General features: G+C 35.9%; 2 protein-coding genes across 5 annotated transcripts in view; one reads left to right on the top strand and one right to left on the bottom strand.

Moving 5' to 3' along the window:
- Positions 1-325: 325 nt before the first annotated feature.
- LOC108729776 (227 kDa spindle- and centromere-associated protein) lies at positions 326-9731 on the top strand. 2 transcript variants are annotated; one of them, XM_018459061.1, is made up of 7 exons: positions 326-758; positions 1275-1674; positions 2917-3108; positions 6533-6675; positions 7749-7913; positions 8013-8166; positions 9518-9731. In XM_018459061.1, the coding sequence occupies exons 1-6, from the start codon at positions 382-384 to the stop codon at positions 8164-8166; spliced, it is 1431 nt and encodes a 476-aa protein (XP_018314563.1). In that variant the 5' UTR covers positions 326-381; the 3' UTR covers positions 9518-9731. The 2 variants fall into 2 exon arrangements, with proteins under 2 accessions (XP_018314563.1, XP_018314564.1); XM_018459062.1 differs by having other exon boundaries at positions 9506-9731.
- A 221-nt stretch (positions 9732-9952) lies between these two features.
- The window catches only part of LOC108729788 (apoptosis-resistant E3 ubiquitin protein ligase 1), a 30522-nt gene continuing 27671 nt past the window's right edge, over positions 9953-12803 (bottom strand). For all 3 annotated transcript variants that reach the window (XM_018459083.1, XM_018459085.1, XM_018459086.1), the window contains exons 11-16: positions 12662-12737; positions 12294-12583; positions 12082-12207; positions 11734-11922; positions 11389-11651; positions 9953-11296 (exon numbers count right to left, since the gene is read on the bottom strand). In XM_018459083.1, the coding sequence (XP_018314585.1) occupies positions 11194-11296; positions 11389-11651; positions 11734-11922; positions 12082-12207; positions 12294-12583; positions 12662-12737 (1047 nt within the window). In that variant the 3' untranslated portion in view covers positions 9953-11193. The remainder of the gene's footprint in view (positions 11297-11388; positions 11652-11733; positions 11923-12081; positions 12208-12293; positions 12584-12661; positions 12738-12803) is intronic.

The raw sequence follows: 12803 nt of genomic DNA, 5'->3' as shown, positions 1-12803 counted from the left end.
GTTTTATTTGACGCTCATAACGCTCGCGAGCATTAAGTATTTGTCCCTGTTTAACATTTGATAAACAACAAAGATGAAATGATTCATCAGTGAAATTGAAATTTGTATATACAGGGTGTCCCGTAAAGACCCGAACAACGCTCAAGGGGAGATTCCTGAGATTATTTTGAGACGAAAATCCTAATACGAAAATGTCGAGGCTATAATAACTTTTATTGTATAGAAAAATTCTAAAATTCCTATAGATAGAAATTCTGAAAAATTATAGCTCTGCAGTCATTTGTTCCTAGCAGCAATCGTGTTTCGTCTCTATGACAAAAGGTGCGCACAAACAATCTCGATTATATTCAAGGATAGTCTTATGTGCAAGTTGCAAGCGACATGCCAGAAACGATTACCCTGTCAAAACGGAATCCGGGTGCGCGACTCGCGGCCATCACCAGGGTCGAGACCAAGTTGCCCCGATGCATGCAACGTAGATTACCATATGCCACCGCGGGCTCCGCGTCCGTAAGATGTCATCCACGATCAAGCCCGTACCGATGCACCGATCATCGTATACCCAAGAGACCGTACAGACTGGCGGTCGGATTGTCGATGACTAGAACTGGTCGCGATACTTCAACAACAATTCCCAAAAGCTGCTCCGACCGATGTCCGCCCAGTTTCCTGGCCATTGGCTCTCCTTGTTGCAAAAAGAGTCTATCGATGATGGACTTATCCCTGCCTGTCGTTGATCCCGACATCGGCGATCTCAAGTAAGCTGATTTCTTGAAATATTGCAATATTAGAGTAGAGTGGGGAATTGCAAACATCTAAGGGAAAAGTTAAATATAAAACTGCCAATTATTTATCAATTAAAAAAGTCTATTCAAAAGATACTCCGCAGTTATTTATCTTTAAACTGTAATAATTAAGCCTTGCTCTATTTAACTTTTCCCTTAGATATTCGCAATTATTCCACTAGCTTCCGTATACATCAAAATCATTGAAAACACATGATATTTTTAGATTCATGTATAATACAAGGATAAGATAATAAGTGTTCCGTTTTATGCTGATGTATCATTTTATCTTTGTTGTTTATTGAATATTAAATAAGGATAAAATATTAAATAAGGATAATTCATGCATAAACGAATCTATATTATTTCATGAATGTTGAAAAATCCATAATATTGTTGGATGTTCCATGCTATCTGGCAATGATCATCGTTCTGATTATTATGAAAGGACGATCTAATCAATCTAATCGGAGAGTATATATCGTTTAGATCAGAGAGCGAGTCTTCTGCCAGTCGTCTTGATGAAATCGCCGATAGGAGCAAGGATATCTTGGCGAACGGCGGGAGCGCCTATTGCAGTGGCGGATCCTGGACGGATGCTACGCCGTCTTCGGAATCCGAACAGAGTGAAACTATCGGTCTAATCAAGGATCCGACGATCAATGCGGCAAACGTAGTGTGCCGCGTGTTGGTACTGAATGCGTGGCGACGTAGACGTGCCGAGATCGCGCAGCTGGAGCAACAGGTGGAACACTTGCACCTGCAGATCGAGTTTCTGCGCCGGTTGCTGCTCGCCGAGAACGATCGGGTCGGTAGACTGAATAGCGAATTACATCGTGAGAAGTCACAACTCGAGGAGGTGATGTCCCAGCGCGACGCCATCCGATCGGTATGATCAATCAATTATTCCTCAAATTGTATTTTGCTCCATTTCGGTTGTTTCGTCTAATTTTGGTCTATTAATATCAGAGCCTTTTTTTAAAGAACTTTTTCTAAACAATGAAAAGCTTTTTTTAAAAAAAGCTTTTAAAAAGGAATTCATTAAATGAAGTTCGTTAAACGTTCGCCATCGCGATGGAGGAAAACCCTACCAACTCAATCTTTAAAGCGCTGGCGATGCATACGCATTTTGCGCTTCTAGTGCGTCAGTCTCCTATTGGAACAAACACAGGAGTTCAATGACATGTTTCTAATTATGGGAATGGTGTCATCGCGAGAATGCGACCCGTGTTTCGGCAATATGCAGTAGACCGTTTTGATGGAAAAATATAATATATGCATTTTATGCATGTTATAATTGTCTGACTAAATATTCATAGGGTAGGGCAAGACTATTCTGTCAGTTTCATGATTGCTTCTTGAGAGTACAAGCACAACCTTTAAATATTCAATAAGTATATGATGTTCACAGAAACATAAATATTATGGCGAAAAATGGACGAAAAAATCCCATTCCACCCTTAAGGAAATTCATCGTTTCATGGCAGTGTTAAAATAGAGAAAATATGCTATATATGTAGATAAAATGACATGGTCGGTCTCGCGCCACGATATGTCGTTGCGTTTGTCTTAGCGCCGAGACACTACTGTGTCTCCTAATAATACTTCGCGAAGCTTTTGAATTGTATGGTTCCACATTTTCAAATTTCCTTACAAAACTCCTAGACAGCACGCATGTCCAAAATCGGAACGTAAGACATTTTAAAGATATTATTAAGAACTTCTTTTAAATGTAAATTTGAAACATTAATGAAGTTTGTAAGATGTCTCGATTTTGGACATACGTGTTATCAGAAAAAGTCCAACTTCATCCAATGTAAAACGAGAGCTATAAATATGTTGTTCCATATAGATTTTCAATTTTGTATTATTTGCTGGCTTTTTATAAGAAGACTTTGCGAAAAAATGAATTGAGATGAACATATGACGGTGACATATAAAGACGAATCTTGTTTAACTTTATAATCGCTGTATTTTTTTAATTCATTCTGTGCTCACTGAAGAAGAGCTGTTTCAAAAATATTCAGACAATCTAGATCTTGACGAAATCTGTACAATCTGTATTAATATCATTATTAGATCATTTATAAATTACAAACGCAGTTGCATATTATTGCATATTTTGTTGCAGGAAAAAGAAAAATTAGAAATCGAATTAAAGCGCGCTGAAGAAATCTCCCGAGAGCGATCGATCACTGTGGGAAATTTGAAGAACGAGCTCTTGACCGCACAGGATCAGCTAAAGGCGCTTGATGCACAAATGACGAAGGATCGAGAGAAACTTTTGAAATTACGGGAAGATAAGAGAATTCTTCTGGATAAAGTTGCATTTTCTCTTTCGATTTAAAATTAAAAATTAGTTGTCTAAGCAGTATCTCTCATTAAACATATCCAAGAACGTCATTCACAGAATTTTTCCTAAGGGGCATAATCCAAAACATAATAATAATAATAATAATAACGTCTTGCACAATTTTTTTTTATCCATTTGCATTCTCGTGTGTGTGTGTGTGTGGTGCGCGCGCGCGCGCGCGCGCGCACACACACAAGCTTATTATTGCTATTATTTCAAGAATAAGAATATATGTACATACTCGGTAAAAATTTTTTCATAATTATATACAGGTATATAAAATTATATTAAATTACATAAAAATACAGGGTGCTTCAGAAATAGTTGGCCAAACTTTAAGAGCATATTCCACTCATTGTAAGCATGAAAAAAAGTCATATAAACATGGGTTCGGAAACGCTTCCTTTCCAAGTTATAAACATTTTTTGTTTACTTGTATCTATTATATTTTCATTACAGAAATTGCTGTAAATGATTTCCTTCTGCAAACACACCCTCATATTTTTGAGAGTGGCATCAAAGGATCCCGCACAAAATCATAGGATTTTGGCTCTCGGAAATTGGCTGAAATTTTAGTATGTCATAGTTTTTGGCTCACTGATCAAAAGTGTCCATAGGCACAAAACTTGAAAATGACTAGTTTTTTGTTATAACCGTTTAAAGTTTTATTTTATTAATATCTCAAAATCAAGTTTCTGTAATAAATCAAGAGATTTTAAATAATAATATGCCATCCACTCTCACTATCCTCACCCTAACTCTCCCCACCCCCACACACATACGCCTGCGCGCGTATGTTATACTATATAAAAAAGGTGCATAAAAATCGAAGTATCTTTTTTATTACAGCTTTTGTGTGTGTGCGTGCGCGCGTATGTATGCATGTATCAATGATACGTTTATGATTTTAGTTTTTCGGCCGTTCTCAGAATTACTCGGAATGAACGACGTAGACATGATAGGTGTTTCATTTCTTTGGGGTTGATTTTCGTGATTCTCCTTGCCTCTCACGTTTGAGATGTACAAAAAAAAAACAAGTAAAAGAGAAAAAAAATTTTCTATCCTGTGTTGTTATCGCACTTCAGCAAGCACCCGATATTTTTGCACACGATGCTTCACGCGCGGAAACAGGGTTTATAATAAAATTTTATAAAATTAATTAATAAAGAACAAAATTTATAATAAAATTAATAATTCTAATCTTTAAGCAATATTCAATGAGCCATATAACTCACGATTCCTGACTGCGCGCTCATAAACAGCTCTATAAGCGTTTGCCAATTGTGCAGTGATGATAAAAAATTGATTTGTTGTTCGATGAGTCATTGTTACCCCCGTTCGAGACATAAGGTTGCAACTCCCTTCTCCTCTTTCTTGGGGGTAAGCTCTCCCACGCGCGACTACTTCTTTACGCGTACTGCTTTCGCATTCCACGAATCAACTGACTCATTCTTTCTTTATTCTTCACCCTTTCCTTTGGAAATTAGACATCTCTATGATGTAGAGAGAATAATACAGTGTTTCGTTGCGCATGACGGTAATGGGGTTGAATTCGAAGTAACCAATCAGAATTTAACTTCGTTTGACTGACCAGATCGTTGCCATTACGTTACTCGAATACGCCCATGTATCATCTTATCCTTGTTTAACATTGGGTGAACAACAAGAATAAAATGATACAAGGAGGCACTCGAATAACGTTTCCGAACGCAGCCCAAAATGTAAGAAAAAGTCTGTTTTTTTTTTGGCTGAACTTTTGCACTACCCATACGGCACCGATTGTTGCGGAAAATTTTCAGAAATGTTTCAACCTTTCACATCTCATGTGCAACAGTTCTGAAAGTATTCTGCAATGTCATATGAAATGTTTTAACATTTTTTCCAGAAATTCCAGGTCCGGTGTCCGGTCGTCTCTGAATCAATTTTTAAACAAAATTTTGCTTTGAAAAACACTTCACACTTTCACCTTGGAGTCCAATTTTGGAGTTTAAGTTTTAATCCGACGATACATAGAAAATAAGAGCAGTAAGCAAATTAGTCAATCACAATAGAGATCGTAATATCCGTGTCACACTACGCATTGGAGACTGAGGATTGCGAATTGAGGATTAGAATTCAGCCAATTAGAACGAAACGGATTAAACTTAAAATTACCTGATTGGTCGAATTCTAATCCTTAATTCTCGCAATCCTCAATCTCCAATGCGTAGTGTGACACGGGCATTAGGCCAATAGTGAATCCAATGTTACGATTTCCTTACTGCTTATGTTTTTGTATGTGCCATGAGATTTCTTTTACAGGCGAAATGTTACGATCCTTATATTCTCTCCCAGATTTTTGTTAATGACTAAATGTTCTCCGCCACCGCCCTTCTATCAGCGGAGATGTGTACTACTCGCTCGCTCGCGATTTATTGGAAACGATAGCGGGATATTGTTGAATCAATATACCGCGAATTCTTAATAGTAATGATTTAATTAATGGATTTTTCTGTCGAAGATTAAATCCTTATAAATGAGGTTACGTTTTTTAAATAGAAAAAAAATATTTAGAATTATTTAAAAGAGTAAGAAGATTTTGATTGATATGAATTATTAATACATACTGCCAATTCATTAATTTAAGGCTACTGCAAGTATCCTTTACCATTTTTCAAAGATCTCAGAATCTACTTGTGAAGCAGCGTCAGGTCAATGCACGCGACGAAAGAAATGTATAGCTTACGAATGAGTCACCCCTTTCACGTTGGATGACTCAATATCATGTAATACTCCTTCCGTACTAGGAAAAAGGATCAATACCATTTGCCCTATTAACTTTTATCTACATGAAATCGTGGGCTATCATAGAAATTTACAATTAACATAAATACATAGTTATTCATGAATTATGTATTCGTATTGTAAATTCCACGATAAAATGAAAGATGTTTATATATGTATTATAAAGCAGTGTTCTATAAAAGATCTGGCTGAGAAATCTTAGATATCGCTACTCGAACATATTAAAAATTTGTGCTAAGACTTAGTGGTTTTTTTTTTGCGGGTGAGTGTATGAAAATATTTATGAAAATATATCGTTATATATATATTTATATTTATATAAATACATATTATGAGGAATTTATGTATAATTATATGAGTTAGACAGTATTATATAAAATAATATATAATTATACAATGGTATATAATTATATATTAATAATATATTTTTTCATAATTTTATACAGAGTGTTATGAGTATTATGTATAAAAAAATTTTTACTGAGATATTTATATTCTTATTTATGTAGTATATTCTGTAAGAGTTATATTCTTATGTTATAAATATAAATGTAGATTATGATAAAGATATATGCTATATAAAGTTATTATGATAAGTATATTTGTTTAGGTATCAGCCAGCGAGGCACTGGCGACAGAACGTGATGCCAGAGTGGAAAAAACGGAATCTATCATCGAAGAGTTACAGTTGCAATTAGTGGCACAGGTGTCTCTCGCTGAGTCTGCACAGGAACAACTTCAGTGTACTTCTAGGTATATTTGGATCTTCAGATCAAGTTTGAAATAGGGATGCACCGGATCATAATTATCGGATATCAGATATCGGAAATGAATGTAACATCAGATATCCGCTATCCAGTCGGATATTCGGGAAGGCAATTTTTCGAGTCGGATATCCGATATTTTCCGGATCGGATTCCGGGACAATGTCTAAAAAAAAAGCTGAGTAAAAAAAGAAAAAAATGGAGCAAAAAGGAAAAGGACTGTAAGGGAAAAATAATGATAATAATTATGATTTTAATGTTATCGTCCGAGTTTGATTACCAATAGAGATAATAACTGTAGAGAAAAAAAATTGTAATTTTGCAATAATATATAAGATATTATAGCATTATCAATATGCATATTTATTTAGAGAATATTTATATAATAAAAAATCATCAATGATATATTAGAACATTTATATAATAAAAAATCAATAATGATATATTATCCAAATATTTATGTTAATAATCACAAATTTATATCAATTGTCAGCATTTTTCAATTACCTCCAGGCCTTCGGGTCCCTTTTTATATGAACGAAAATTTGCCCAGGGTTGACGGTCTTTAATTGTATTTCATCGGTGGCATGATGTATTATTTTATTTTTTTCTTTAGTATTTAATGAATAACAGGGACAAATGATGCATCAAGAGCTTCATATGTGTAATTCGGAACACGCTTTCCTATCCTGTTTTGTGTCTAATGAATGATAAAAATAGAATGACATGATAGCGCTAATTGATATCGCTCCCCGAATACAGCCTTAGTTGAACTTCTTGCACAATTTATCTTTTTTTTATCTCTTCAACGTGAAAAGAAAAAGAGGAAAGGCGAACTGTGTACGAAGTTCAGCTGAAAAGAATATAAAATATAAAATTTCAACTGGATATATTCCCGGATACTAATGATATCCGACTATCCGATCGGATAGTAAAAAGGTGCTGGATAATACCGGATACCGGATATCTTTTCGGATATTCGGTGCATCCCAAGTTTGAAACATCTTAAGTACAGGAGCTTAGGAGTATCATTTATTTTAGAAATAACGTTTGTATAATTAGGGAGCTGCAAACCGCGATGGCCGAGAGACAGAGATTAGAAAAATATTTGAAAGCTAGCGAGGGTAATGCGAAGACTCTGAGTTTACGCACGATTTCTCTGGAGAGTCAGTTAGCTGATCGAGAAGTTGAGCTCCGCCGCGTTGAAATGGAATATCATTCACAAATGTAAGATATTTAAAAGAAAAAAAAGAAGAAAAGAAATTACCTTGTTCCTGAGGCTAAACAAGCATCACGAGATACTTTTGTATTATTGCAATCCATTAGGATGGAATTAAACGAGCTGAGAGAGCGATTGCTGCGACAATCTCAAGAGGGTGGCTGGAGTCGGATACTGCAGATCGCTGGAAGCATCATGCGCGTATCTATTCTACGGACTTTCACGTTTTTATCCAGTGCCACTCTGCCATTGCTGCCGTAGGTAGGTATTTTATATCATAGCTTATAATTTCGAATTTGCAACAATTGAGAGAACGCAAAACTTTGTCCTTGTTTCTCGTTATTACCTTAAGCTGGTTCTACATTGATCGCATCGCAGCATCGCAAACGTATCGCAAGCGTTGCGGTCCAATCAGAATCGAGCTAGCTTGACGTTGATTGGACCGCAACGCTTGCGACGCTGCGACGCGACTAACGTAGAACCAGCTTTATGTCGATAAGACATCTTAAGCTAGTTCTACATTAGTCGCATCGTAACGTCGCAAGCGTTGCGGTCCAATCAACGTCAAGCTAGCTCGATTCTGATCAATTCTGATTAAACTGCTTACGACACTGGGATGCGATCAATGTAGAACCAGCTTTATGAAGGCCATGGGACATAGAAAATTTAAAACGTAAGACTTAAGCAGTAAGCAAATCGATCAATCACAGTACAGACTGTAAAGGCCCGTCTACAATACAGTAGTAAGCTTGGTTTAAGAAGTAAGAGTAAGAAATTGACCAATCACAATCGATTATTCTTTTCACAATCGACTGTGATTGGTCAATTTCTTACTCTTACTTCTTAAACCAAGCTTACTACGTGTATTGTAGATGGGCCTTAAGATCATAACGTGAGTAATAGCGAATCTAAAGCTGGTTCTACATTAATCCCATCGCAGCGTCGCAAGCGTGTCGCAGCGTTGCAGTCCAATCAGAGTCGAGCTAGCTTGACGTTGATTGGACCGCAACGCTTGCGACGCTGCGATGCGACTAATGTAGAACCAGCTTAACATGTCGATTTCTTTACTGCTTAATGCGGGGTCTACAATAGAAGTCGTAGTGGTCGTAAAATCTTAAGTCATAGAAAATTGACCAATCACAGTTGATTATTCTTCTCATATTCGACTGTGATTAGTCAATTTTCTACGACTTAAGACCTTACGACCGCTACGACTTCTATTGTAGACCCCGCATAAGTCTTACGTCTTATTTTTATGTACCATCTTTATATTCTAATTTTGAACATACATGCTGAGTATTTTAGGCCGATATTTCATGCGTCGTACGACAAATTTTTCAAGCCTGTTGATTAATTGACTGTAGGATGGAGAAGTTTTCGGATCTTTTTGTCTTACAGCTTATAAGTCAGCTGTCTTAGAAAGTTTATCGTACGACACATGAAATATCAAATGTAATATTGGCCTTAGACTAAATTAGTTGTAACATTTAATTGACTAAAACAAAGTTTAACACAAAATTTCACTGAGGTTTAATAAGTATTTCACTTATCCTCGGTACAAAGATTTGATTAGGAAAATAGAATAATATTATTATATCAATATCTCTCGCAGATTAAGGAACTTAAGAGTAATCACAATTTTCCGGGACATAAACTGTGGTTTTAATCGGGTGAAACCGAATTGAAGTACTGTCCGTTTGGTGCAAATGACTTAAGTTGAAAGAGGAGAGTACTTTATGATTGACTGGCAAGGATAAAAACGCTCGTAGAACAGAGAGAGCAGAATAGATAGAGAGATAAACATCAGCATTTCGTACTACATTTAAAATACATAATTTTTTTTAGTCAATATTTAATTTTTGAGGAATAGAGCTTTATATATTCTATGTTTAACACTACATATACCGTAAGCAGAATAAGCATCATATGGTATTTCAATTTATAGGATAAATTTTTATTTTTCATAAATTGCGAAAGCAAGGAGCTATATGTAATAGGCGAGACTTTAATGGAATTTATTGAATAAAATGTAGATATCGTATGCCTTTTTAATCTATACTTTTTATTTTCTTATATGTAATGATAAACTGATAAAAATAAATTATCGTCAGTATTATTTGATGGTAAATAATCTGGCGAGACTGTTAAGTTTCTTGCTATTGCGAGGCGCGTAGTACGGTTTACAATCGTTGGCCATTCGTTCATTATTTCGCAACGAATAATCTGCTATGGCGATTACTATGTTTCATACTATTCCTTCTCTACTTAATATAAGTACATGTCACTGCATCTTAAATAAAATACGTATACCAATGCGATACGCACAATACGATCGTAGTTACTTCTTTATGACTAGGTTATCATGCTTATTATATTGCAAGCATTTTGCGTCGATAAGAAATAGATGTAATACGTAGTGTCTCAGAATACAGTCATATTTTGTACATACTACAGCTTATATTACATGCGCCATCGTCGACGTTGAAAATACCGTATTATCGCCGTGCTGTTATTGCGAGAGAAAACGAAGAAACTAAACTAGCGCAAAGCTTTAATACATTAGCCTCATTATTCATCATTTTTTATAAGTTCTTTTAAAATCATATGTCCCCTGCATTATGCGACAGAATATATTTCAATTAATACTGAATAACGGAACGTTCAGTGCTGTTACAGTGATCCCTTCATCAAATATACAAATCTCTGTACGTATAATAGTTACTACAAAAGGAACATTGTTTATACGTATTTTGATTTGTTGCATCGTATATCCTTATACATCGACGTTCAATTACATTGTCGTTTGAAAAACGCATTAATTTAATTCTCTTTATGTTCACGTAAAATCCATCGTAAGTTCGGCTACGCTAAATTTCGATACAATAATATTGAGCAATTCTGATGTTGAGGTAACATTGCTCTTGCTGAATATTTTTCGTTTTATAAAAACGTTGCCGCGTCTCAGTAGAAATTGCATCGTCTACATCGTCGGAAGTTTAGATTGTTCCTGATAGTCTTCGGCGTAAACAGAAAAAAGGTAATTCCAAAAGTTCTAAATATCTACATATAAAAACGTGCGATAGTTATCCTCATTCTGATCTTGCTGAGTAAGAAGTTCCTAAGGATAAACTGTAGGACTTGTAATAGTATCTATTATCGAAAATATTATTTTTTTTTTACCCATCAAGGACGGGTTCAACTATTGAGGAAAAAATGGATACATAAATTAATTTAATCAACAGTTCTAGTCACTAGAAGTTTGATGAATCTTACTCCGAGCTTTCCCGATTAGATCATGCCGAAACCTTCGGTGCCCTCACTGATTGCCAACAGCAACGCTCGTTCGAAGTGATCGTAGCACTCGTAATCTGGTAAGCAGAGTTGGTTAAAACTGAAAAGCAATATTAACAATCAATCAATGATTAATAACAAATCAAAGAAAAAACATGAATATTCTAATGATATTTCTCGGTGAGAACGTACCAAGTATGTGCTGTAGGCAAATTAGCGAACGTTGGTGCAGCTGTAATCTGAAAACGAGGGCTCAATTGTTGAAATCCACCAGGCGGTAATTGCGAGCAACCCGTAGTGAATTGGAGCAATCGTGCCATCTCCTCCTGCGTAAAATTGCTCACCGCCGTCCAGAACCAGTCGAGTACTCGGAGAAATTCCGGAGAACTTCCGTTCGCTATGTGATGCGCGCGTAAATCTGCCACGCTGTACTCGCCAGTCCCGCATAACAGCAACTGCGAAAGAGATAAAGTCGCAGAGCACCCTCTTCTGTGCGTGTGTGACAGACTTATTTTTATATATTTTAATTTTACTCACCTCTAATTCATTTTCATCAAATATGCCTAAGAGGTTATCGGGAATGAGTTCGTTAAGACCGCGCAGAAAATGATCGACTTCGTTGCGGATGGAACTAGCAAGTCTATGCTGAGCGAGTGCATCCAGATAACGAAGTTTCGTATCGTTAGTCACTCGAACTTTGCTACCACCAGGAATTAATTCTGCCACCTACATAAAATGTGTTAATTATAGCTGTGGTTATGCATTAAAATAAAATTCTATCTCTAAACTTAATGCATAGAAAATACATAAAGAATTTCGTATAACGATTTTATTTCGATCAAAACAAATATATTCAGATTAACATCAAGAAGTAATAACATGTACCTTCAACAATTGTCCATCTTTATCATATTCCTCTTCAACGAAGTACAATTCCATTTCTTCAACGTCATTCTCAAGAATATACTTTACCTTACTCAAGTATAAATCAGGATCATCTTGTTCAAAATACTAGTCCATAAAAAATAAAACTATCCGTTATACTTTATCTGTTATTAATTTTTTGCTAGGAATAAAAAAGAAATTCGATGAGTTACCTTATAATGCACTCTAAGTCCTATAATCTGTGCAAGGAATGATCTGGTGAATCGTGCGCGTACTAACTGACGATAGGAGCCGCCGAGCGCCGACTCGTAAAGACACTTTCCTACGATACGTCCGGCAAACTCGTAGTGCTTCAATTTAAGATGCGATGGTCGTTTGGGATTTGGATGCACTAATGCCTGTTGCGACTCCCCAAACGATGCGAACAAACCATTTCCCGGATCAAATAACGCAGCGCATATCAATTCGAACCATTCGCGTCGCACGCCACCCCAATCAACGCCTAACATGAGACAATGACTCTTGTAATTGTCTTAAAACTAATTTTCATAAAAGTTTCTTAAACGTAAACGAAACGTACCTTGTTCGCCTTGAAAAATGATCTCAAAATTTCGGCACCAATCACTCACGGAAAATCCTTTAGTAGCTTTCATAGACTTTTAACAAAAAAAGAAACACATTATTAATATACATCTTTACGTGGTGTATCATGAATTTACTTA

Source organism: Mycetomoellerius zeteki, unplaced genomic scaffold (assembly GCF_001594055.1).
Source record: "Mycetomoellerius zeteki isolate Tzet28-1 unplaced genomic scaffold, Tzet1.0 scaffold79, whole genome shotgun sequence".
NCBI lineage: Eukaryota > Metazoa > Arthropoda > Insecta > Hymenoptera > Formicidae > Mycetomoellerius > Mycetomoellerius zeteki.
The sequence above is the reverse complement of the archived record's forward strand: the minus strand, read 5'-3'. Positions and strand labels throughout refer to the sequence as shown.